The 27,669-nt window shown below is 40.9% G+C and overlaps 1 protein-coding gene and 1 long non-coding RNA gene across 2 annotated transcripts; one reads left to right on the top strand and one right to left on the bottom strand.

Annotated features, from left to right (window-relative positions):
- Positions 1-13: 13 nt before the first annotated feature.
- Positions 14-27,590, top strand: ECT2L (epithelial cell transforming 2 like). The gene is made up of 22 exons (XM_028723558.2): positions 14-168; positions 1,122-1,384; positions 4,151-4,263; positions 5,801-5,963; positions 6,821-7,073; positions 8,112-8,233; positions 9,731-9,831; positions 10,360-10,498; positions 10,799-10,967; positions 12,334-12,459; positions 13,441-13,533; positions 14,624-14,809; positions 16,256-16,359; positions 17,030-17,152; positions 17,971-18,185; positions 20,860-21,007; positions 22,064-22,137; positions 22,698-22,854; positions 23,707-23,772; positions 24,220-24,308; positions 24,995-25,167; positions 26,581-27,590. The coding sequence occupies exons 2-22, from the start codon at positions 1,211-1,213 to the stop codon at positions 26,718-26,720; spliced, it is 2,928 nt and encodes a 975-aa protein (XP_028579391.2). The 5' UTR covers positions 14-168; positions 1,122-1,210; the 3' UTR covers positions 26,721-27,590.
- On the bottom strand, positions 20,169-22,753 carry LOC114594193 (uncharacterized). The gene is made up of 2 exons (XR_013392232.1): positions 22,616-22,753; positions 20,169-20,817 (listed from the first exon to the last, which is right to left on the bottom strand). It is a non-coding gene; the product is annotated as an uncharacterized LOC114594193 (long non-coding RNA).
- Positions 27,591-27,669: the final 79 nt, after the last annotated feature.

The raw sequence follows: 27,669 nt of genomic DNA, 5'->3' as shown, positions 1-27,669 counted from the left end.
TGTTTCAGTCGTCTTGGCTGTAAGCCCAAAGTGCCTTGTGTTGTGTACTTCGGTTCCTATGGAGATGTAAGGAAGTACTGACCTTCAGCCAATCCTGCAGCAGTTTTGCATTTCATACGGCAGGTCTCTAGTGGCTTCTTCACGGGCCAGAAACGATATTCTACTGAGGTAAATACTGTTCTTGTTCCCTGTTTTTCTTTATAGGGTGGAGGTGGTAAAATAGACAAGATTTTGTTCTGTTTGGTTGTGTTTTAAAAACTGCAGGAGTTGATATTCTCATCCTCCAGCAAACCTTTGAAACATGGCAGGCTCCAGAAGAAAAAAGGAAAAAAATAAAGTATGTGCCACTAATAGAGTGGTGCACAAAGGATTAATTTGTAACATGGCTAAAGAGGAAAATGTGAGAAGCTCAACGGGAATAATGACGGAGCCGAGAGATTGTGGGTGCTCAAGCATGAATTTTGGCAGGTTAAAAATCTAGCACATCTCTGCCATGTTCTAGAAACAAGTGAAGCGTTCTTACACTGAGTCAGACCATTGGTCCATCTAGTTTAGTATTGTCTACACTGATTGGCAGTGGTTGTCTACTATTTGAGGCAGGGATCTTTCCCAACCCTATCTAGATGCCAGGGATTGAACCTGGGACATTTTGCATGCAAACCAGATTCTCGACTAAGACAACAAAACAAAGGATAGCGGGAAACAGAGACCGACACAGTATAAGGAACTGTGTGGAATATTAAATTGATCATAGAAGTAAAATACATGTTTGCTATGGAAACAAACGGAAAACAATTTCAAGCTCTAAAAAAAAGGGTTTTAAACCACCATCTTGTTATATTTTTGCCCCAATTTAATCAATGCCTGGTACCTCCTTTTAATGAGCAACATGTTTTAATGATTTCCAGAGGGGTAGCCATGTTACCGCACCATCCCAACCATGTCTACTGAGAAGTAAGTTTTGTTGAATTCAGTGGGATTTAGTCCCAGGCAAGTGAGGTTAGGATTACAGTAGTCTTGGTCTCTTTCAGGAAAAAAACAATAAAGAGTTGTGGCCCCCAAGGCTGATGTGACTCAGATACATGTTCAATGAAATTCTAAACCCAGAGTTTATTTTCCAGGAAGAAGAGTCTCTCTTCTGTTTCTAGGCCTTTAAGCATGGCTGTATGAAGTGTGTAGCTGCAGCGCTATTAGCCACGGAAGATCTACAATGACCACAGCTGACACAATACATGCATCACACAGTGTTAAAGAATGGCATTTGGAAAGCTTAGGGTTGCTTGCAGGAGGCACAAAGAGCCTGGATCAAAATCAGACTACAGAAATTTTGAAGACACGGTTCAGTACTTGGACACCTATTGAAAACAAATGTCTTAACAATCAGGTGAGCTGCAGTCACACATAATTCATTTAATCGTTGTGCTTTCGGCCTTCATTGTACTCCTAAAGCTTATACACACACACACACCCTTGCATATTGATTCATACTTTCATAATTTGAGTAGGAAGGACTTGCATGTTTTCAGATATATATTGATGTCATTGCTGCATAGGTGTGCCTGCCAGCTGATGCCTTCAAATTCTGGAGTGACAGGAGTTCTGACCGCTAATCCTTGGCCTTGCCTAAACCTATCCTCACTCACTAAGTGCAATATCACAGCACTTGCTAAGTTATGAAATGTCAACAATGATGCCCGCTGCAGGTCAGGACTATCTGAGGCATCTTTGAAAAGTGGTATCTACATCGTAACTTATAATCAACTTGCTATAATTGTTACTGAGAACAGATAAAAGAAATAAAGGCCTTTCCCACAGACATCCACCTACAGTGAGAAAAGGTCCCAATGGGTGCAAGTTAAGTCTCTATGGCAGCCTCATCTGCTCAGACATTTCTATTGGAACTTCCATCAGTGATGTATTCATAGGTGAATGGGCTGCACCAAATAGCCGCCCCGCCCCCCACACTTCTGCCTGTACAATGCAAACATATAGAAGGAGGATTTGCCAGAAACCTCCCTTGGGAGCAAGTCCTTGGCTCTTTTGTCTCCACCCAATGTTTCACTCTTTGTGTCTCAGAATGGGTCGAAATAGTAACCTCCACACCCACAGAGAAACAAAGTCCTGCCAACCAGAGGTTTTTACATGTTCTTTAACCCCTTTAAAGGGGATAGAAATACTAAGTCCCGTTTTGCAGCCATTTTATGCCTCCTTCTGTCTCTTCACAACAACAACAACAATTTTTTATTTATATTTTTAAAACTTATATTCCACCCATCCAGCTGGGTTTCCCCAGCCACTCTGGGCGGCTTACAACATATAAAGCACAACAAAACATCAAACATTAAAAAACAAGATATCCTATACAAGCAACAAACAAACCAATAAATCAAAACCAATAACAATAACAATAATAAACAGTTTACAGTTACAGTGGTACCTCGGGTTACAGACACTTTAGGTTACAGATGCTTCAAGTTACAGATGCTTCAGGTTCCAGACTCCGCTAACCCAGAAATAGTACCTCAGGTTAAGAAATTTGCTTCAGGATGAGAACAGAAATGGCGCGGTGACAGAAGGAGGCCCCATTAGCTAAAGTGGTACCTCAGGTTAAGAACAGTTTCAGGTTAAGAACGGACCTCCAGAACGAATTAAGTTCTTAACCCGAGGTACCACTGTACAGTGGTGCCTCGCAAGACGAAATTAATCCGTTCTGCGAGTCTCTTCGTCTTGCGGTTTTTTCGTCTTGCGAAGCACGGCTATTAGCAGCTTAGCGGCTATTAACGGCTTAGCGGCTATTAGCGGCTTTAAGAAAAAGGAAACAACCTCGCAAGAACTCGCAAGACGTTTCGTCTTGCAAAGCAAGCCCATAGGGAAATTCGTCTTGCGGAACGACTCAAAAAACGGAAAACCCTTTCGTCTAGCGAGTTTTTCATCTTGCGAGGCATTTGTCTTGCAGGGCACCACTGTATACCCAAATTAAAGTAACCGCCAACCCCAACTAAACATTTAACTAACACCAACCCAACAAAAATGAAACAGAGGAACCAAAATTAGAACCATTTAAAACATTTTAAAGCATTTTAGCCAGTTGCCAACAATAATCATGCGATGTAGGTTCGGCTGACAGTTGGTGATGGGCCTAGTTTAGGAAGTGAGCAAAAGCAATGGGAAGTGATTTTAAAATATGTAACTGAAAATGCTGAGAGTTCCCAAAACGTTTTTTGTTGTGGTAGGCTAAACGTTTTGAAGCAGCACATGCTCAAGAGACCTAAAAGAACTACACTGGCTCCCAATACATTTCCAAGCACAATTCAGAGTGTTGGTGCTGACCTTTAAAGCCCTTAACTGCCTCGGCCCAGTATACCTGAAGGAGCATCTCCACCCCCCATTGTTCAGCCCAGACACTAAGGTCCAGCTCCGAGGGTCTTCTTCTGGTTCCCTCACTGCGAGGTTACAGGGAACCAGGCAGAGGGCCTTTTTGGTAGTGGCACTCTCCCCTCAGATATCAAGGAGATAAAACTTTTAAAAGACATCTGAAGGCAACCCTGAATTGGGAAGTTTTAAATGTTTTATGTTTTGCTGTGTTTTTGTTGGAAGCTGCCCAGAGTGGCTGAGGAAACCCATTCAGATGAGTGGGGTATAAATAATAAATTAGTAGTAGTAGTCCATGACAGATTATGTAGTAATAAATCTGCCAGTCTTTAAGATGCCTCAATATGTATTTTCTGGTACTTTATTTCATACATTCCATTTTGGAGGGAAAGAGAGCCCTGTTTTGGGAATTGCACCAGTCCCCCAATCACCTCCACACAAAGGCCTATTTGATTTTCTCTTTCATTGTGTCTATGTGGCAGTTGCAGGCACACTCTCAAAGGAAAGGTGTTTAATGTCCAAATTAGATTGGGCTCATTCTTCTTCCCTCAGAAAAGAGACTGAATGCTCCTTGAGTTCAAAGCAATGGGACAGTAACACTGACGGGATTTTATAATGGTGCTTTCTTGCCACAGAGTTGCACTTCCTAGAAATCCCCAGTGAAAGGGAAGTTTACAAAAGATGACTTTATGTCAGGGTGTGAAAGATGAGTGCCAAGGAAAACACTGTGTGATGATGGGAGCTGCCCTTTGAGAGAATCCTGTGATTTCCCCCCCAGCTCTTTCAGGAAAGAGTCAGACTGATAAGTCACTGGTTTGACCTGTGGACAGACAAGCAGCGCAAGCAGTTTCTCCATGGCATATTGATCAAGTGCAATAAGTCACAACTGAAGTAAGTGAGCCACAAGTTGTTTCCCAGGCTGCGTTTTGTGAAAAGAAAAAATAGGCTCCACAGAACACCTCCGGCAAAATGGATCTTTAACTCAAGCCAGGCTGACTCCAATGCCATCATTGTCCGGTGTTCACAGAAAGCGAAACACTTACCCGTACGCATCCAAATGCAGGAGCTGAGACCACATTGTGTTCTTGCAAGATGGGTACTTAAAATTAAGGCCTATGTATTACAACAGCAGAACTGCCTGGTGAAAGGCATTTTGACAGAGAACAACTTTTGTGTTTATAACAATTTTGCAATAAAGCATAGCAGCCTTCTTAAACAATGCAAAATGCCTATTTATTTCTGTTAATGCTTTGAGAAATCTGTCTCTCTCACATGGCCAGTAAAATATGAGAATTGAGATATAACAATGGCCAGTACATGGGACCTTTTTCTTTTCTTTTTGCATGACAGAAAAACTGCTGCTAAGACTGGGCTGGGGAAACTTTACTCCAACTCCTATCAGCCTCAGCCAAGCAACACCAATAATAAGGGATGATGCGAGTTTGTAGTTCAGCATCATTTGGCAGGCTAGAAATCCCTCCTCTCTATAAGATTAGAATAAACAGGAGTCCAAAGCTTGCATTTGGCTTTGGCCATGAAGCTTCATACAGTAGTGCTAATTCTTCCAGAAATGGTCTTCTGTGAATTTGTAACTTGTGAAGCAGCCTTAAATTTAGAAAGCCACAAGCATGTAGTGAAGCTGCTTTGAGCTTCTCAAGGGAACAGTGGGGTGTATGTGTCATAAATACCTACAGAGTTTTTGCAGTGACCCGCAATGACTGGGTTGAGACATAACTTCAAACTGTAGTTTGCTTTTATGTCTGAACCCAAACTTGCCCACAATCCATGGTTTATTTGTAGACAACAAACCAGAACCTGAAACCACTGTGTTGAAGTTAGTTTGTAAATTACAGCTTGTGCTAACTGTGGATTGGTGTTGTGTCAGTTCAGAGACCACTGACAAACCACAGTTAAGGTGATTGCTCTGCCTCAAGAGGCTGCAGCATTGTAGAGATGGAAAGCAACTTATGAAACTAAATGCTGAGCAGACAAGAGAAATCAAAACTATGCTTTGCCTGTTATGTCTGGAAGTTCAGACACTGCTATGTCTTCTTAACCAGAGTTACTGAAAACCAGTTTCACCCAACATCAGAATCCAGTCCAAATCCCAGTGTGCATGACACAGTAAGCCAAACTATGACTTACTGGGACCACTGTAAAATGTAGTTTCCTGAAGAGGAGCTTGTAGCTGCTTTGTTCCTCCTCGATCCTTTTCCACCTTGGTGCACAAATTTGCTTTGCCTTATGATGTTGTCTGGCTTCATTTGGCTTACAGTGCCACACAAACACTGCCAGTATCACATTTATATTCTTCTGAGTCTCCTGGCAATAATTCTTCTGGATCTTTCCATAGTTCCTGAAAGGTGGTAATTAGAACCTCAGCAGAGGGTATTAATAACCACCCACTTAGGCTTGTCCTGTTTCACAGGTTTGCTGAAAGATGGTTTGTAGAGAATATCCCAGTGACCAAAGTGGATTTCACCACTGTACTGCCACGTTTCATATCTTTGTACATATTCTCCTTTCTCAACGCTAAGGACCTTTGTGCAGCGGCTCAAGTCAGCTGGCATTGGAAGTTTTTAAGTGAACAGGTAAGCTTTGGGTCTATATCTCAACTGGGGGGAACCTCAGGCCTGGTGGCCAAATGTGACTCTCCAAGCCTGGGACTCTCACCATACATGCACTCTGCCCGGCCACTCTCTCTCTTCCCTGGCCATCCCTTTTGCATCCTCTTTGCCTGTTTTTTGCCTGGCTACGATGTGTCCTTAACCTACGTGAATGCCTTTTTCTTGCTTCAAGGATAGAGAAGTGTTTGGAGAAACTAGCCTACTGTACAAAGATAACATTTACATCCATTGCCCTGCCCTCTTCCATGTGGCCTCCAAACAGTTGCACAGAAGGGAATGTGGCCCTCATCCTTGGTATATAGGATCTTCACCAGAGCCAAAACTACATTTTGCATTTGGTGCAAGAACACTGTAGTTCTCTTCGGGCATTTAGGACACCTGGCATATTGCACAAGTGAGGGAGGGCTGTGGGGATGAGCATGCTAGATCTCTGACCCCTATCATTGTTGCCCTCTGCAAGTTGGGAAATTGCCCCACTTGGGGAGCCTGCTTCTTCTCATGTAGGCTCCCTACGTGGTGTAGTCCCTGGAGAGATAGGACTTCTCTGTATGATCCTGGACTTAAGAATAAACTCCGAAGATGTGCTTAGTCAAGGTAGCATTTGGCTGAATTGTACTTACTTGGAAAAAAAAAATATTCTGCTGCTTCTCTTTTTTTTTATGTGAGAGTATTTTAATATTGAAAATCACCTTGTGGGGGCTGTGCGCCCTGAAGTGGATTTAACACACTTTTAAATAAGCCACACTTTAAGATTCTTGGATGTTTAGACAACATTTTCCTTTGGAAAACAAGCCTCTGTTTTTTACTTCCCTACTCAAAAGGATTGTCTGTGGATGCCAAAATGCATTATGTTTGGATGGTTTCTACCATACTTTCCTGAAAAAAATGAGTATAGTGCTTGGAAACAACATTATATTGCTTGTGCAACTGACCTGGATTACTTAACTCCGAGGGAAGTTGCTGGGTCTTATGGAACACTGAGTGAACCTAAACCAGAAAATGAAGACCAAAAAGAAAAACTACGTGAAAGATGTCTGCGGAAAATTATGAGAGAGAGATTGACTGTATGCAAAAGTAAGTTGGATGAAATTGTGACTTGATTCAGTTAATGGGACTTACTTCTGAGTAGACATGAATAAGATTGCATCATAAACTATCCTCCAAGGACTAATAGGTTTTTAAAAAACAAAGCAAACCAGCAAAATAATATATTACACAAGAAAGCAGTGAATGTTTGGTTGTGTGATGGATCTTGTTTCTTGATGCATGCAGCAAAGTGCTAAGAAAGTTAGAGCACCACAGTGATGAATAAGGCTTGTGCACAAGAGCGTGGGTGCATTCTCAACCAGGTCTCATTATCTTCAATGGGACTTGCAGGGTAGATGGTGTCAGATTGTCCTTTAGAGTAACATCCAATGGTTGCATGAGTGGCAATCCCCATTCCTCTGAAAAGCTTCTGCTGTGATATTTCTCCATCCAGTTTTGGACAATTGTTCTGCAGACCTACAATGTTTAGCAGGTCCTCTTGACCCCCTGGGAAGGGCTACAGCAGGAAAGACAGGAAGGACAAGAGGACTTCCAAAAGCTGCCTTCCACTCATGCAACTGTTGGCTACAACCCTTAGTTTTTTAATGGTGTACCTGAACCACAATGGTGTTCCTTCTAAGCAGTGATTAAACAGTGGAGCAAATGGTCAGAACAATTACAGCAAAAAAAAATTTGAAGGAATAATTTAATAAATAGTATGCTTTATTTGTTATACTTTTCATATGAAAATTAAATATGAGAACATGTGGGATTTTCGTTTTGTTAGATGTGATTTTCTGACATACATATATGCTACAGGTATATGAAGTGAAAAAACACAAGCATGTGCTTGTGACATGAGGTTGGCGCATGGATTCAAGCATGTACATACCTTCTATTCAGGTCTGTAATGTGTGCAGCAACTCAGGTTAGCTTAGTTACAATCTATACCCAGCTACATAAAAACTTTTTGAACCAATTGAAATCATCCAGTAATTGGGGAAATGTACACAGGGAGCTTTCAGAATATTCTGTGCCTTTTGAAACATCTGGGATTAAACAGCATTGCCCAATGGTCCTTTTCAGAGGAATTAATCAAAGCTCGTCCACCTTGGAACTCGGGATTTTACAGATCTGGATTTCAACCAAAGTTGCCCCAGACTGTCCATGACCGAGTTAGATCAGCAGCAGCATTGTTTCTGATGAAGGTATTTATTGTTCCATCATGTGTTGCTATTGTTGTTTCTGTTTCAGGGACACATGACGAGTCTTGTCTCTGTCAGTTCTCATGAATGAAGCTCAGTGCTTGAATAGGTGAAGAATGCATTTCAGGAAGGCCAGTGGTGGAGGCACCAGCCAAGCCCCAGACCTCCTGCCCTTCCTCCTTGCTGACACTGCCTGTTTATCTGCCCTCATTGAGTGAGCAGCTCGATTTGCCCTTCCCCCCTTTGGGAGGAATCTGTGCTGATTTAACCCAGAGGAAGAGTCCAGGCAGCATGAAAGAGGTGGGTTGACAAAAGGAGGGCAGACCAGTAATAGCATCTTGCCCAGAAACATCCCCCCCCCCCAAAAAAAACCCTGAGCTTCTACAAAGTACCTTTTCTTCTTCACAAGTTAGCTCCTGGAATCTGAGAAGCAGAATTTCCTTCCTTTTAATTTTCAAAGCATGGCAGTATCTCTAATATGTATACAGTGGTACCTCGGGTTACAGGCACTTCAGGTTACAGATGCTTCAGGTTACAGACTCCGCTAATCCAGAAATAGTACCTCGGGTTAAGAACTTTGCTTCAGGTTGAGAACAGAAATCACACGGTGGCAGCACGGCGGCAGCGGGAGGCCCTATTAGCTAAAGTGGTGCTTCAGGTTAAGAACAGTTTCAGGTTAAGAACGGACCTCCAGAATGAATTAAGTTCTTAACCTGAGGTACCAATGTATTTAAAGGTTGCAAATCTAGAATGTATGATTAAAAAAAAGAGTTGTCTCTGCAATTAAATTCCAATACCACTTCCCCAATAGATTGGAGACTGTAAATATTTCACATTATTTCCCCCTTTGTGACTACCATGACCACAAAGCATTGCTTGATATCCTATTCAAATTACAGCTTTGAGGAACCCAGTTTAGCATACAGGGGTTTTGTTTTTCTTTTAACAAGGCCTCTTATTCGATTCTATGAGAGAATCATAGAATTCTGTGATTCAGTGATTGATATGACTACAGACACCACAGTCAGGGGAAGATTATAATATATACTTATTTGATTTCAACCTCTTAGCAATCCTGGCTGGTTAGACTGAGAGAAACTAACTTTCCTGAATCTCCTCAGTCAGTTTCAAGCTTGACTGCAGAGTTGGAAAAGGGTGTCTCCAATAAAAACACCAAAACCAGGTTCAATGTTGCTGCAGAATAATTGTTGACCCAATTGTCATCCCTCTGCGGCTGCATGTACTTGAAAAAGAAACTGCAGAAAGATCCAATTGCAGTTTTTAAGTGTAAAGTGATACACTTGGGGTGGGAGAGAGAATCCCAGCTTCCCATAGACACTGATGGGATCTGAACTGGCAGAAAGAATGGGGAGGTACCTGATAAACAGAATGTTCATCACCCATGATGGAGGATGGAAGCCTGATGCTTAAACTGGGTACCACCACCACCACCACCACACCACCTCTTTCTCATTTAATATTTTCTCTCAATGATTTTAGAATGGAACACCTTCCCCAAAGGAAATGCTCTTCAAACATATTTCTGCAGATGCTAAATTTGTGCCATGCGTTGGTCTGGAAGCTGAGACACTTCCAAAAAGGTAAGCAGGATTCGAGATTTCAGAATATCTGTTTTAAGGCACAGTTTTTAAAAATAATATCACATAATCTGTATCTATGTTCATATTGAAACTGAATAAAGAAAAATGTTTAAAAGGGGGGGGGGGTATCACATGTTAAGAATAGAAAAGTCCCAATCATGTGGCACAAATTAATTCAGCAATTAGCTGTTAGTGCAACCCAAAATGCGAACTAAATGCATATATTTTTGTCTTGCCTGGATAGGGGTGTATTGATGAGTTGTTGACTGTGTTTACATTTGAGAGACAATTGTAAGTAAGAAATTTGAGGAAGGCCAGACCCCAAAATGTGTGTGCGTTGTGGTCCTACTGAGGGCTTGTTAAAATGTAGGGTGGCAATGGGTCTTTGTGCCTTCTTATTCCCTCTGCAACCAGTCTGCATGGCTGTCTAGCATATGTAATCTCATGTTTTCATTCTGTGTATTTATTATTGAAAACCAGTAATTCTTTATGTCACTTTAACCTTAAGTTTCACTTGTATTCTTATAGAAAGAAGGCTGCTGGCAGCTGCTCTGATCTTGTCTTACCTCACAGACTTCATCGGACTGTTTTACAAAAGGACCCTAATGAAACACATTCCCCTCAGCTACATCTTCTCTTGATATCATCCCATATTCCTGCTTATGAGGTATTCTCGTGGTCTTATTTACAGCAAGTGAAGTTAGGACTTTGTAAAACAGTAGTTTTGAACAATTCATAAAATCTGAATAATATTTTGAATATCATTTAAATTCCTTTAATGCTTAGTCATAAAATAGTAACACAATATTCAAATAACCAGGAACAGGGTTTTTTAAACGTAGCGTAATGCAAGAATAGCCCAGTACCTTAACATTAGTATAATTCTCAAAGACCAATTTCCATCCATGTTTTCCACTTTTTCTGCTACTTTTCTATTCAGTATTATGTTTCTTTATTCTTATTTTAGATGATTGTGGACAGTATTAAGCCTGGAGTGATTCCTATAGTATATGATCATAGTGGCACAACCTTGGAAAGCCTCCTTTATTATGTAGGAAAGGCCTTGGATGGCCAAAAGGCAAAGAGTATTGGGATTATTACTGATGGAGACTCCAGAGGGATTAACCTGCTTCAAGGTGGGATTCACTTAAAGTAGTTCAACACTTGAACTGAGCATATCACATTTGGTATTGCAGAGCAATATTGCAGGGAGAAAATCAATGAAATTGGCAAGTTTCCTTTCCTTTAATAAGCCTTTAGCAGTAGGAGCCTGCTTTGAGACATGTTGTAGTCAGTGAAGAAAGTCTGACCTGCACATGGTTCTGAATGTGCAGAATGATTTTCGCAGAATACAGTGGTGCCTCGCAAGACGAAATTAATTCGTTGCGCGAGTTTTGTCGTCTTGCGATTTTTTTCGTCTTGCGAAGCACGGTGTCGGAAAAGTTTTGGAAAAGCTTCAAAAATCACCAAAGTCTTCAAAAACCTCAAAAAAGGCTACCACACCGCGTGCTATGAGTTGCTCCTCGAAGTCAAGTCGCAACTGTATTAACGGTGTTAAGAAAAAGGAAACAAACTTGCAAGACGTTTCCGTCTTGCGAAGCAAGCCCATAGGGAAAATCGTCTTGCGAAGCAGCTCAAAAAACAAAAAACCCTTTCGTCTTGCGAGTTTTCCATCTTGCGAGGCATTCGTCTTGCGAGGTACCACTGTATAGTTCCTTCAGAGAGAAGGTGGCTAGTGCTATATGAAATACAACTGTTAAAGGAGAAGTCTGAACAGTTCACATGATTAATACTGGCACTTCACCCCTGCAAATGCCCTCCAGGTCAAGATTTTACCAATGTATACATTTAATAAGATGTCATTATAGGAATACGGTTGTTATCTATACACTTTGCTGCTTTTATATTTATTGGTTATATATAAGTCTTGTCAACACTCTGCCCATTAGCACAGATCTGCCCACAGAGGTCTTCATTGGTTGGTATCTTCAGGGCTCCCTTCCCCCACTGAAACGAGGCTTGCAAGAAGCATTGTGTTGTAAGCAATAGAATACATGCACATTGCCATTTGTGTGTGGTGCCCACAACAGTTTATCCAACTTGCAAAAAGGTTGGTGCCTCATTATTAAGTAATATTTACTGTTTATGGCATGATCTATGATGTATTTATGTATGATACGAGGTATTTGTTGATACTATTGGTATGCTATTTATTTATTTTAAAAAACAAACTGCTTAATAAAAACAGCAAGTCCCAAGTGGTGTGCATAAAACAGTAAAATATCAATAAAATGCAATTCAACAGAATTTAAAAATATACATGACTGATTTATATGACCACATAGACTTGATTAAACCTTAAAAAGGTTTTCGCAGGTTTATAAAAGTGAACAAAAATGGTGAGATATGTTTTGCATGATATATATAACATTACATTATAGATGTGTTTAAAAAAAATCCTAACGGATAGTTCGCTTTGCTGACTTATTTAATTTCTTTAAGGCTGTAGCGTCAGTACCAAGAACCTTCTTAAACCTGAGGTGAAAGAATTTTGGGCAAAGTTAAGAAGCTGTGTGATGCATCAGGAAGGTGGTTATATAGACATCTTTGTCCCTCTGGCAGCTTCAGGTCAGTTCTGTTGGCGGCAATGGTTGGTCTTTCTATGTTACTTATGAAAAGTCTAGTCAATAGGAAAACCCAATTCTCTGACATCCATATAATTATATTCATTTAGTGGCCACAGCATTATTTGTTCCCACCACACGGAGTAGGAGCAAGAACTATGTGTAGGATTAATTGGCAGTTAAAATGGCTGAAGTATTTGTTGGTTACAGCTCAGAAAGTTTGACAATGAGGATCTAGACATTGGCTGGCCTAAATGCAGACTGATACTTTCCCAGCTTGTGTAAAGGAATAACATAGACGGGAGTGGCAGGAACCTCCTGTCCACCATGACGCAAACTGATATACTTGGGTGTGTTACTGGTGTGTCATCTCCTAAGTTGGCCAAGACTTTGAAACAGCATCCCAAGGTCCCTTAAGTGTATTCTCCAGTGGGGAGTGAGGCAGCAACCCAGTTCTCCATTTTACTTGAAGAAATAATGTCCTGAATGTAATAGCAGCAGTGTTAATTAAGAAAACTGTAAATGGTCAATGAATCTATCTTGCCTCACTTCTTCAACTAGGCAATGTAGACTGATATTGGAGTAAGTTTTAACAATCAACTTCTTGACTACTGACTGATAAATGGGTAGATTTTTACCCATGGAGGTGACTTTTGCTGATTTCCCCTTGCCCTCTGTAGCAATCATTGACATCTCCTGCATTGACATCTCCTGGGATGGGAGATTGTATTGTATTGTGGGTTGGGTAGAAGCGCTTGTGAAGATCGCCTCCATTTTCTGACAGAGTGATGTCTGCGATAGAATAGAAGCCTTCAGTGGACAGGAGGCTTTCCATCTGCGGAAGATGAAGTCTAGATCCAACTCTTCATTGTTAATATATTGAAGTTTAGTGTTGTAAACCACCCTGGGGTGCTGGTTGGAGCCAAAAAGCAATTTTAAAATGTTTGAATATTACATGACCAATATGAAATATGTAATTTTGCAGAGGCAGGAATGGAGGTCCTTTCCCAGCTGTCTCATCTAACTGGACTGTTTTTCCGAACTCCTGCAGGAATAGCAACCGGATCATATCAACACAGTAAGTGAAAACTACTATACATATGCAGAGTTTGCCTAAAGTATCTGATTTCAATGCACATTTTAGATATGTTAGGGCCAATCCTATCCCCCCTGTGGTCACTTGGCCACAAGCAGAGGCTGTAGCAGAAATGCTGGCATCCTATCATAAGCAAGGATGGGCGAACTTTTAAATGCATTTGTAATCTCCACCGCCAGAGATTCTTGCAAGGAGCAATGTTGCCTTGGTTTTAGGAGGGTGAGGCCACTGAGAGTTTGCACATTGTGGGTAAATCACAATTAGGCATGGCACGGCTAAATGCACCTATGCTCTGACTTGGCAGAAGGCAAATTGATATATATTTAGACTATGGTTGTAAATACCCACCACCTCTCCCTTACATGATATTAGGCACACACACACATATTTAAAGGAGGCCATTAAATTGCTTGTTATTGCTTGTTAAGTAATGGCATTTCAGAAATAACTTGTGTGTAAAGCATACATTGTATTATAATAAAAATGCTGCATATAAAAGCAATGGCTGTGTATCTCTCCCATCTATTGATAAAACTCTGTTTAGACACTTGGCCAAGTACTGTATTTATAGTGGTGAGTATCTCAACAACTGATTTAGTGGGGACTGGAGAGAAGAGACATTGGGCCACCATTTTAATGTATATGCAGCATTGGTGTGATTTTCAAACACAATTAGCAGCTGTTTATATTCTTAAATATATTGGATAAATACATTGTGCTCACAAAAAGCAGACATATTGACTAATCTGTTCCTCTAAGATATAGCTAATATGGTGTCCTCCAGATTTTGCTGGACTCCAGCTTCCGCCATCCCATTGGCAATGCTGACCGGAGCTGATGTGGGTTGGAGTCTTAACAACATCTGGAAGGCACCATGCTGACTGCCCCTGCTCTAGTTTGTACAAATCTGTGGGATTTAAAAGTCCAGTTGAGTATCATTAACACAGCTGGTTTTATCTTGTAAAACTGAGGCTAATTGTGTTCTCATTATACTCCCTGCTAGAGAAAAAAAATATGAAATCTGTGGCAGAGTAACCCAAAGAATGGGGAATAACTTGCTGTGTCGTTATAGTTCTCAGTGAGTGGTTGGGAAACCAGAAAGATAGTCCTCCTCCCCCATCCATCTACTTCACTGAAGCAAAACTGCAATTGTGGCTAAGATTCACAGAATTGCTGGAAGATGCACTGAAGGCTGTCAGGAAAAACCTCAGACCCTATTTTTGTGATTTGCAGAAGAACATGACTGGCAAGATTCTTGGTAAATTCTCTCTCTGTTGCCTTCAAAGTAACTTTTAAATTAGAAATATTAGAATTATTGCAAAGGGTTATACTATGCACCTGAAATTCAGCATTTTTATGAGACTGCTGAGGATCACTTCCTATTCCATAATATATGTATGGCTCAATTCTTATTTGATGTTCTGTTCTCAAGTACAGAATTCATGTGCACACAGCAAAGTATGAGGAGTGTCTGTGTAATTTTCATGGTGGTCCCATTCGGTCAAGTCCCAATCATGAACAATGAGCTTGTATTTGTGGTTAGCCTAGATCATAGCTGTCAACTTTCAGATTTGAAAATAAGGGATCAGCAGCCTCGGAAATAAGGGATCAGCAGCCTCACCTGTCCCAGGGACAGTCGACGGGATATCTAATAATAGCAGTGGGATAGCAGTGGGAAACGGTGCTGGAATAAGGGAATTTCCTGCAAAAAAAGGGAAGGTTGACAGCTATGGCCTAGATCATGGTTAGCCTGGATGATATATTTTCCTCTGTTCGGAGGAAACTTGCCTGTGTGCACTGCTTATAAGTGAGATGCTTAAGCCTAAAATGCATCTTATATGTTTGGCTGCAATGTCCACTCAAGAGGATGGAAAAACCCTTTTGTTCAAAGATACTAATCCACATCTGCTGACTCTTGGTTTTTTGTTAACCAAAATACAGTATCATATAATCAGGTGGAGTCAGTAAGGCAGCCAAAATGTTTAGGTTTCTTGTTACCTTGCTTACATTCCTAAATATGCTCAAGTCGGTCAAATAGATTAATGAGAAATTATGAGAGATGTCCCTCCTTAGCAGCAGGGTTTAGTGTAATCTGTTTGAGGACAAAAGCAATCCAGTGTTTTTCCTCTGCTGCATAAAGACACATGGCTTGTTTGCTGAAGTAAGTTTGTGTACTTACTGTGTCATTGACCCCTACTTGTATGTAGGACTGCACAGCAGCATAATTTGCCTGAATACACTGGGTGTTCCTGAAGTTTGTGGAATTTAAGTCTTGTAAGTTCTTGAAGGTCCTGACCTACTCCTGCTATTTGATTGACTAGTGCAAAGCTGGCTGTAGTCATATTCATTCCTTGGGTACTAAAGTGAAAGATAATCAATTTCACCTAAGAAAGTTAGCATCACTTCATGGTGGGATCCACCAGCAATTAGGCCATGTGGAAAGCTCTGGCTAGCATATGATCAGCTGCAACCCCAATGCCATAATGCATTTGAGGAGTGAGCTGATGCCTTGGAACTGATGATTAGCCAGAGCAGTTGTGTCGGCCTTGCTGTCAATTGCATGCTACACCTCATCAGATAATCTAGTTTGCTGTGGATCCCCCTTAGCTGTCCAAAATAAATAGATGAAATAAAATTGACTCCATCTTTAATGGCACGTCTGTTGCATCTTAAAAGTGACTAATGTGTAACTATTTATGTGCAGGTCAAATTATGTTTGATGCTGTGAGCTGGTCAGATGTTCAAGAAAAGCAAAGAATAGCCGAGGTTTTGGTTGAAGGATTAGTTGAACTCTCAAGAGGAAATGATGTAAGATAAGCTTATTCTATTTAAGTATAATGGTTGTGCCCTCAGTTTTGATTTTTGAAGCTTGCCATTCCAGAGGCTATTGTGCTGTATTTAAGCCAATTTAATGGACTGTAACATTGGTGGGAGGCAGAGAATATTCTCATTGCCAAGACCCTAATTGGCAGGCTTATGGATAAGAGGTCTCCTCTTTTTAGAAACTTTTATTAGCTGTGCTGAAACCTGGCCTTCAGTTTCTCAAAACTTTTATTCCCCTGCAGAAGTGAGTTTCAATTTTCTGGTTCTTTCTTGGGGCACTGTAGAATTTCTTTAAATTTTTGTGGGGCGTGGGGTTGAACTGAACTTATTGTTGAGAGATAGCTGAGGATGGTGTGTGGGTGTCTGTTTTTCCTTTCCATTTTGAGGCACTCGCCTCCTGAGTGTTTCCTGAACTGAAAAAGCCTCTTGACTATTAACTGAAGCACAGGAGACTGCTTTATCAGACCAGGCCATGAAATACTGTTGTTGTGCAGCCTCCATTTATTGCTATGGGACTATGCAAATCTAATTTAATTTAAAAGAGATATACGGACTACAGTTTATCTCTTATTAGCTGATATGACCGTTGACTGTCTATGCTTGGGAAAGGGGTGGCACGCATACTGCCATACGTTAACCTTTTATGATTTCTTAGGAAAACCCTTTTGAATTTCTATCATGCTTCCTGATGAGGAAATGTAATAAAAAGGAAGAACTCAAAAGCCAGGTTCTGACAACCGAAAGCAATCCAGAAGCAAGCCTTGGTGTGTCAGTTAAGGTACAAAAGAGCCGCTTGTTAGCTTTGGGCAACTTCCATAGTTCTTCTAATACTTCCTCGTTTTGTTTTGGAACACTGTTCTTGGACAGGATTGAACAGCTTGCTCTAAGATAAGTGAAGCAATGCATATAAAGTAGTATGAGTTCACATGTGCAATGATGTTCATAGCGTTTTTTCTATGTTTTATTTTAATACCGGTATATGTTATTAACTCCCTCATATCTCACGACTGGGAGAAAGACAGTGTATAATTTTATATTTTAAAAAAGTGTTCCCACTTAGGTTCTGTGCTCTAATTGGTAACGTGATGATGAGTGACCTTTGAGTACAGAAACTTACAGCCGCAATGGCTGCTGTTTAGCTGGTGCAATACAAATGAAGCCTGTTCCTATAGCTATAAAGCAAGTGTATTTCTGAATCTGTTTGAGAATAGCTTCAGTTTATATTCTCAGAATAAATCTATGTAGCAGCATAAGATGATTTAATGATATTACCTGTGAGAACAAAGTAACAGCGCAGTCTTACACATTACTTAGAAGTAAGCTGCATCGAGTTCATGGGGCTTGTTTCCAGGTGAATGGCTATAGCGCTACAGACTAAGAAGCTTTTCAGGTAACACAAACCTTTATGGTCTTCTTTTCTGCTTGCTTGCTTATTTATATATTTAGCTTACCTTAATAACAAACTGGGATCCCTTAGAAAATTATAATCAAAACTTTTAAATACATATACTCAGATCATATCCCAGCTACTGAAACAAAACAAAACCCCTTTAAAAAGTGTTACTGATTTGTTTCTAATGTATCTTGGGCTTTCAGACCAGCAAACTTGATAAAGAGATAGCAGAGAAGCGCAAAAGCTTTGCCAGAGAACTTCTCTTAAGTGAGAGGAACTATGTGAACATGCTGGAAATTGTACGAGATGTTTATGTTAAACCGCTAAAGGCCGCGCTGGCCTCACATCGAGTCATCCTAAACTATGCCAATGTTCAGACCATCTTCTCTGATATCTTGAACATCCTACAACTGAATAGGTAAGTTTCACTGATTGTTCTGAAGCACATTAAGTTTCACTGATTGTTCTGAAGCACATTTAGATTCTTTAAAAAAAAAAATCTCAACACTTAAGGCCTGAATTCTAAACAAAGTAGACGTGATTGGGATTTGGGATGCAGTATTTCTGAAATTATTAGACATGGATCATTTAATATACCTGTGACCAGACATACGTGTAGACACATTTAACAGAATTTCATTATTATCAACAAGAGAAAAGCAGCCATAAGAGGCTGTGAGCTTCATTCAGTACTGGAACTAATGTTATTTAGCTAAAAACAAGACTGGGGTCATCATAAGCCTTGCAAATCTGGAACTTGATGATCTGATAACGCTGACAGTCTTTTAGCTGGTGTGCAAACTACTCATTCTACATGCATATTTTCCCCTTTGAATTTTTGTCTGTGGTTATTATTATGATGTCTGTTTTGTTGTATACATTATAAAATAAAATAGTAATACAAAACTTTATACCAAAAAAGAGAGAAAAAGCCAAGACTGGGGAACCTGTGGCTTCTTCAGATGATTATAGAATTGTAGATTTGGAAGGGACCCTGAGGATCATCTAATCCAGCCCTCTGTAATGCAGGAATATGCAGTTGTCCCACATGGCAGTGGTTTTCAACCAGTGTACTGTAGCACCCTGGGGTGCCTTGAATGATGGTCAGGGGTGCTTCAGGCAACACTGGCCTCTGTCCATCTTTCTTTCTTTCTTTCTTTCTTTCTTTCTTTCTTTCTTTCTTTCTTTCTTTCTTTCTTTCTTTCCTTCCTCCCTCCTCTGATTCCCTCTCACATCTCTGCCTCCCAAACAGCTGTTTGTTGCAGCAGCTCTGGTTACAAGCTCTCCAGGCAAATGGTGCCTCTAGGCCTGGCCAGGGGGTGCCTCCCAGGCCCCTGTGGGGCAGTGTGAGAAGGCACCTCTCTTTGGGGGCAGGGGGAGCAGCTCAGAGACCAGGGACAGCAGCAGCAGCTGCCCAGAGGATTCCCAAGGAGAGGGGAGCGGAGAGGAGGCTGAGGGAACACTCCACAAGGGAGGGTGTTTGAATAAGGGTGAGAAGCTGCCACCTCTGCAGGCAAGGGGTGACATAACTGGGCTCCTGAGCCGTACAGGGGTGCCGCAGAAAGAATGTCAAGGAAACCGTGGACCCAAAAAGGTTGAAAACCTCTGCCATACAGGGATCAGACTGGCAACCTTAGCGTTATCAGCACCACTCCCAAACCATCTGATGATATTGATAGATTCCAACTTTCATCAGCATGGCCAGTGGTCAGGGATGGTGGTAATCCAGGGTGCCAGTTCCTGGGGTCTGAGGCACTGTGTCCCCCCCTCAATGTTTAGAGGCCCCCCCCCCCCCCCGTGTAATGTCAGAACCTTGTGTCTGGTCCCCTCAATCTTCCAGAGACGGTGGCACCTCTGATGGTAATTGTACTCCAGCCACATCTGGAGAGACCCCAGTAAGCCACCTTTGGATCTGTAGGATGGACATGGCTGTAGGCATAAGACTACAGTGGTACCTCAGGTTACATACGCTTCAGGTTACAGACTCCGCTAACCCAGAAATAGTACTTCAGGTTAAGAACTTTGCTTCAGGATGAGAACAGAAATCATGCTCTGGTGGCGCGGCGGCAGCAGGAGGCCCCATTAGCTAAAGTGGTGCTTCAGGTTAAGAACAGTTTCAGGTTAAGTACGGACTCCGGAACGAATTAAGTACTTAACCCGAGGTACCACTGTATATGAGAACATTGCTAAGATAGTGTGAGAACAACCTCACGTGTCCCCGTTGTACTGGCATCTCCTTGATTGTGCTTCCCGTGGCCCAGTGGAAAATTGCACCCTTAAAGACAAGTTTCTATTGGCAAGGACTCAGTTTATACATATGATGTAACTTATTTCCTAGAGGCGTCTGCCTGGAACATTTAAAGACTTAACAAATGGCTGGTTAGGCAAGATATCAAATGTATTGAGGGTTTATAGGAGGACGTGTGTTTATTACAGCTGATTTAATGCAGAAGGCTCCCCAAAAATCAAACACAGAACTGTACACAGAAATATTATCAGAAGTGACTAAATGGTGCCACCGCATGTGACAGTATTGATGTAACCAAGCGAGTAAAGACCCTTATGCTTTCCATGTCTTTCTTGCTGGATTCTAATTTTCATTAACCCCAGGCAGGGTATGATGAGACTTTAGGCCACCAAGATCTGATTGTAACCACTTGGGAGGTCAGGAAGCAATCCTACACACTTACCTGGGGCAACACACCATTTAAAACATTGGAATGAATGTTTAAGTATACATGCATAGGATTGAACTTTTAGAAGGGCTTTGTAGCTTGTAAAGTGGTGATGTAAATCCTATTCATTCACCTTGTTCCCCATATTTCTGATTGTCTGCTGAAATTCTTCTCAGTGGTTGTGGGTGGAAGATGTTATGGATGGCCAGCTTACCACAGAACATACCTATATAGTAAGTTACTCATGCCGGATGCCTAGGGTGGACCAGACAACAGCATAACTTCACATTAACTTTGCAGCCTTGATATGTATGTCGCTCGGCTTGCAGGAAAACATGTTGTCATCATCACTATCTGTTGGAACTTGCCTGGAACCTGATAGGAAGAGAGAAACACCCTTCTGTCTGTTTCACACAGGTGGTTTTCAGATGAGTTAACACAAAGACTTAATGAATGGAACCCAGCCCAAAAATTAGGAGACCTGTTCATTCAATTTTGCCAGCAACTTCAAACATACACAAACTTCTTCAACAATTATGCAGTAATTCTGAAAACTATAGACAAGGTAAGAACACACCAAACTCTCATGACTCTAAGTCAGACACTCCTTCCACTGTAACATTTATTTTTTTAAATTCCCATGCTCACTTATCTCCCTATCCCAAGCAGCATACAACAAATAGTAACTAAATATTAAAGTGCATTTAAATATCTTTGGAAAAGTATATTTATGCTATATTCTGTTAAAAGAAAAAGTAAAGCTTAGATCTGTAAGCAAGTAATCAGTTATAAGAATGTTTGTTTATTAGAAATTAATGAGATCTGAATTTTGAGTAAGTCCTGTTTTACTGTGATTTTAGTTTTTATTTTTATATTAATTGGTATATTTTCCATCATTAAAAATTAGATGCAATCAGGAAAATAATAGTTACCTTATGCAAACTGGATTACATGCCTGTATTTGTTTCACTGCTTTCTGCCCACCATGCCCTGTAGATAGTCTTAACATGATGCAATTTCCATGATGATCCTAGGCTGTGTTCTTCTACTGTATGATATAATGGGGTTGGGAATACTGGAGTGCAATAGCCCAGTAATCTGTGCACAAAGCATGTAATTTGGAAGTTCCCTTCCCACTCAGCCTTGTCAATCTGGCATCTCAGAGCCCTATCCTCCCGAGGATTTGTGTCACAACAGTTCAAGGTGCATCGTGGGAAAGGGCTTCACCAGCCTCAACTTTCAATATTGAAAGGGAAACTAAGTGTTGTACCCAACTGCATTCTAACTTGCCTAAATTAGGCTTGTCCATTAATCTCAGTGGGTCTGCGTTGTGTAAAACTAGCATTGACTAAACCCCACAGCACAAGAGGTGTCTGCAGCTTCGCAGCCTTACGAAAATGTCTTTGGGCTGCCCATATTTACTGAGCAGCTACTTGCCAGATGCTGACACCATTGTGAGCCGGAGTCTAAGGTTCAAGTCTGCCTCAGTGCTGGAGGCAAAGGACAAGGTGAGCCACAGCAGCCCACAGAACTGGGTTATGGAAATGCTGTTTGCTCCTTATTTGGTCCATAGTTTTATGGATTACATCACACTGATGGTCAAAACCTTTTGCTTTCACAGTGCAGGGAGACTATTCCAGTATTCCGTGCCTTTCTGAAGAGACATGACAAGACTGTTGCTACTACTATGAGAAGGTAAAGTCTTGTGGTTTAAAATAGGAAGGAGGACGCTGCCAAAGCATGGGTGTTTAGTATATGCTAGAGGCAAAAATGGGCAGAGCAACATATGTACATTTTACCTTTGTGCAGTAGGCTAGTTACTATGTACACACTTGTCTCTATTCTCTACCTAGATAAGCAAAGAGGCATTATCTCAGTGTTTAAAGGTACATTCCAGCCAGGCAAAAACACTGAGGGTGTGAAGCAGGGCGCATAAAGGACATGGCCTGAGGAGAGTTTTGAGTGCCCGATAGGGAGGACTAGAGGGCTGCATTTTACCCCTTGGCCTAAGGGTTCCCTGCCACCCATTTCTTCAACATAACTGTCCCTTCAAAAAGAGTGCAACCTCATCGAGAACAGGCAAACTGCTTACTTCCTGGACTTGTGAACCTCCTACCCACAGAACCTATGTCTTACCTGCTACACTAGGCCCCTAAGATATGGCTTGACATACCTTTGTTGGTCTTGGGACTTGCAATGCAATTTGCTACTTTTCTAATTAAAGCATGGATTAAGTGCATCTATGTAACACGTAGCCTCCAAGAATTTCTGTTGTGCCCATCTAAGAGGATTGAAGAGTACGTCACGCTCCTGTATGCTCTGAGGCTTCACACTCCTCCAGAACACACTGACCGTGAAGAGCTGACTCCTGCAATTAAGCAAATGAAACAGTTCAAGGATTACTTAGATCAGGTTTGTCTACTACATTTGTTTTAGCATGACGATCTTGCAGGGATCACTAAGGCACTCAGTAGCAAGTTGAGATTGGGGAGAGCCAACATAATTCAAGTTTTGATTTTGATTTTGGATTATTATTATTATTATTATTATTATTATTATTATTATTATTATACCACCCCTTATTCAAATATCACAGGGCAGTTCACAACATAAAAATACAAAATGAGAACACAAAATACATAATAAAACAAGGACCAAAACAAACCAATAACCCCCTCCCACAAACACATTTAAAAGGCCATAGAATTCATCCCAAGGCCTAGTTATAGAGGGTTTTTTTTCATCTGGCACCTAAAGATATGTAATGAAGGCAGCCGGCATAGATGGGGAACTTGTGGCTCCTCCAGATGCTGCTGGAGCTGCTGGGTCTTGGAGTCTTGAGGACGTAAATTTCCTCTCTCCGCCTTAAATGTTGCAAATAGGAATATAGGATATGTTGGAGGTTTTTTTATCCTGTCCTCCCTCCCAGAGAGGCTCAGGGCAGCAAACACCAAAATCGTAAATAATACAATTAAAAACATCCACACACCCTCACAACTAATTACTTCAAGGTTGCCAGGAAAAGCATCTTTCAGCCATCAAATGCCTGAGTAAACATTTATTTTTTAAAAAAGTTCTTCCAGAAAGTTAATGATAAGTAAGACAAGACACATCTCACCAGAGAGGGCATTTTGCAAATGGGGAACTACCTATGGGAGCGCCCTTGAAGGATGTTTGGATAAGACCGTTACAGATTAGATCTCTCCTTTCATCCTCATCCTTGAGAAGCTAACTCACCTTATGTTTACCATACTAAATTTCTAGCTAAAACTGAACGTTGGCAGAGATGATCAGATATTAACTACACAAAGACGCATCCAAGGATGTCCTGTAAGTACTTTGTATAGACAAAGTAGTGTGATATAGAGGAAATGCATGTATTTGTGTGATAAAGGCAGAATAATTTGCCATGGAGTAGGTTGTGCTCGTGAATAACAAAGGAAAAGTAACTGCTTTGTAAAAGTAGTAGTTTCCTCAAAAATAAAGCACAAGATAAGTATTAAAAGAACACATGGCTATGGCATAGTGAACTCAAATGCATTTGGGAAGAGCTGAATCTAGGAGATAGAATATGCTGCATAGGGAATTTTTGTCTGTGAAACTGTGTGCTTTTGTGGATACAAAGCACATCATTGGGGTGAAGGGAGATGTATAACCTTCCTCCCGATGTTTAACAGAAGTGTGTGATTTAACACACATCAGCAGCCGAGGACAACTAAACAAAAATAATCAAAATTTATCCAAATATTTTTAAATCTTTTCATGTTTAATCCACAGAAGTTACTGAAAGCCAATAGGTATCTAATTGCGATGCAAGATGTAGCCCAGCTAAACTGCTGCTCAGAGAGAGTCCATATGCCGTTCAGGTAAATAGACAGATAAAATAATAGGAGGGTAGAGGAAGAAAAATGAGGGGTGCCTTTCAATGACTGGTTGCTAAATCTGTTTTGCATAGTTTATTATTTGTAGCTGAGGACTGTTATGTTTATGAATTGTTTGCACATGAATTCTTCAGTTAATAAAGGAGATCCTACCACTTAGATGCAATGATTTCTTTCTTTCTTTGCACAGAATTGGGTGTATTCTTTCCTTAGAAATGAACAGTGCTAATGATGAACTAACCGGCAGTCAAGTCTAAGCTTTTGGGTGGGACAGGACACTCTGTGGTTAATGCCTTCTAATTACCTCTGGGTATTGCTTTAATTGTATCAGTGGCCCAGAGATCATTCTTTCTAACAGAAAAATATATATTTTTATTAGCCATTGGCTTATTGATTGATCCCCTAAGAAAGAGCCATTACTTTCAGGAATGTGTTGCAGGACAAGTTCTAATGCTTAAAACTGAAAAATTAGAAGAAAAATTAGCTTGAGACTAAAATAAGCACACTGGATTAAGAGTTACACTTTAACAAGTACAGGGTTACTGATTTTCTTTTCTTTCTTTTTTTCCATTAAACGTTTTCAAAAGCTTAATATACTACTGATTAATATCTGTGTTCGTTTCTCTGAAGTCTAACATGGAAGACTAATCCTTTGTTTTCAATTTTGGCAGGCTGTATGAGCACACCCATGATCTTAGCCTCTTCCTTTTCAACGATATACTTGTTATCTCACAGCGCAGCATCTCTTACAAACCATTCGAACGCATCTCACATGTTACTCACCAATTCTTGGCAGTCGTAACACTTCATCAACTCCTGGTTGAAGATATTCCAGATTCCAAATGTGAGTTTTCTTCTACCCTAAAATGATATAAACACGGCACAAAATCTGTCAGGATATTTAAAAAAAAATGTATTTCCAATTAAAATTGTAATATTGTAACAAAATGACTCTTCATACCAAATACTTAGCTAGCATTGCAGGGTCACCTGGATATTCTTGAGCTTCTGTTAAAATTAAAACCAGTTGCAATAGTTAGGGAAATGGAGGTTAATGTGTATCAAGTGCAGATGAGATGGTATTTTTTTCTGCCAAAGCTGATTGGCTAACAGCAGATGAATTCTGCAATAGGAGCTTGTGTTAATGACAGTTGCCCTCAGAAACCCATCCTAGTTTTCTGCAGAGCTTCTGGAGACGGAAGAAATCTATCATATGCTTCTAGGAGATCTACAGAAGCTCCAGAATGCCTTTGCTGGAAAGTCTCCATTACTGTCTTAAAGCTTTTCAAGTGCTTGCTTACTTTAAAACCAAGAAAATAAATACCTAAGAATGTTGCATGGTGAGGTCCACAATCCGAATGCATGTTTAGGAAAGATAGCTGCTCAGTATCCTTAGATCCAAGGGGAAAGAACTATTATACCAAGAAGTATAGACAACAACCTTTCTGAATGCCTTGAAATCAGCAGTTATCTGTGGAAGCAGCTGCTCCAGGCAAACTTCTCAAAACTCTGTGCAAGGACAGGCTATTGCCATTCTAACGGATGGTGAGCGGCCCCAGTAATCCCTATATTTAAAGGACAGAAGGGGCTAGCAAAACGATTAGGGGCTTAATTTTTTCTTAATAAGTGAACAGACCCTGGCTCACTGGTACAGTTGGTCTGAGAGATGGTGTTGGCTCCTCCTGCAGGAGGAAGGAAGTTTGCATGGCTCTGCCTGTGGACTATGGTAGGGGTCTCCATTCCAAAGGTGCTCTGTGCCCTCCAGGAGCCTCTGGTGAATTACCTTTCCATCAGAAGAACTCAGGGCAATGCAAGAGTACAAACTGTGTTAACACAGGTAACATAGCAATGCCTGTCAGAAATAACACAGAATGCTGTAAATCTCCACATTATTCGCTGCAGTGGAAAGATGCATTTGCTGGTCAATGAATGATTCACTTTGAAAAACAAACCACTTTGTACAAACTTCTCATTTTCAGTATCTGCATGCAGACTAAAACCAGGGATGAGAAATAGTGCAATACTAATTGAGTAGTGGGATAAGAAAGGTGTTACTGAAAGGCAACAAGGCCTGCTTTACAGGTCACCATTTCTGTAGGGAATGCAATGCATGGAACACCATAAATGGGTCAAACTTTCACCACTGCACATATTGCTACATGATCTCCTGTCTTAGCTTGAAAACTGATCCTCATTTATAATCTTTCAGAAATCAGATTATTATTATTATTAATTATTATTATTATTATTATTACAGATATCAAGAATGCTTTTCTTCTGCAAAGTCCCAGGTGTCAAATGATTTGTTCTACAGAGGACCATGACAAGTTTACATGGCTTTCTGCACTGCAAAGGGCAATTATCTGCAATATTGAAGATAATGTAAATTGTTCTTAAAATTTCCCAGCTTTATTTACTACCTCACCTTCCTGCCGCTTGTAACTGTCATGCAGCTCCCAAAAGAAAAAGGTAACCGTTCAGTGTCTACAACAGACATGGGGAAATCAGGCTGACCAAGGGCCTCATTTGGCCAGTGAGGCTGTTTCCCTGATACTTCATGTCATGGGTGATGTTTGGTGAGGGCCAAATGGACACAAAACTGCCAACACACAATCCGGAGCCTTAACAGTGCACTCCTGATTGCATCTTGGTAAGGGAAGCTTGCCGAGAGCAAGCCAGCTGGGATTGGTTGTGCTACTGAGTTCCCCCCATTGAGAATTTTGTAGATAGTAGTGCATCAGTAGAAAACAAAGGTGACAGGTGATGACTTCAAAGCAGCTGGAATCAGCTGTGTAGCTGCCCCTTGCAGAAAGTGGAGCTTGAAGTCAGCACTGATCAGATGATTGGTGGAAACTTCAAACCTTGTTTAGGCTAGTAGCATGGGGGAAGCCAGAGATCCAGATGGCTAGACCTAGTTCCCTGCCCCTGCCTACAGTAAAGCACATTTGCTGTGACTTAGTATCTCTTCTTGCTGTACAGTAGATAGAAATTGTTAGTGTGTTGTTAGATGTCTATTAATGCATGCAGTTACAAACGTTTATTCTTTCTCACTCTTTGCTTTGAGTCTCTTTCCTGCTTTGACCCATACCATGAATTTTGTATTTTACTTATTCCTAATGTTTGATTTAGGGTGATAAATCTCCCGTAGCACATGAGTGGACTTCCCTTTCTACTCAGCTCCATACACCACCAAAATCTACTCTGGAGGGGAAGGGGAGAAATCCTGTTGTGTGAGTGTTAAGTTTGTTCTGCTGGCTGGGCAAGCCAATTGGCCAACATGGTGGCCAAAGTAGTCTTAGCATTATGGTTTCTTCACAACCAAATACTCAGTGCAAAATCCTATTTG

The sequence above is a fragment of the Podarcis muralis genome, chromosome 3 (assembly GCF_964188315.1).
Source record: "Podarcis muralis chromosome 3, rPodMur119.hap1.1, whole genome shotgun sequence".
NCBI classification, from domain to species: Eukaryota; Metazoa; Chordata; class Lepidosauria; order Squamata; family Lacertidae; genus Podarcis; species Podarcis muralis.
Note: the sequence above shows the minus strand (reverse complement) of the source record. Positions and strands in the feature narration are given on the sequence as shown.

Coding starts and splice junctions, on each gene's coding strand:
- ECT2L (XM_028723558.2), top strand. CDS start 1,211: ATGACCACAGCTGACACAATACATGCATCACACAGTGTTAAAGAATGG. Junction 9,832..10,359: donor GCTGAGACACTTCCAAAAAG/GTAAGCAGGATT, acceptor GTATTCTTATAG/AAAGAAGGCTGCTGGCAGCT. Junction 10,499..10,798: donor CCCATATTCCTGCTTATGAG/GTATTCTCGTGG, acceptor TTCTTATTTTAG/ATGATTGTGGACAGTATTAA.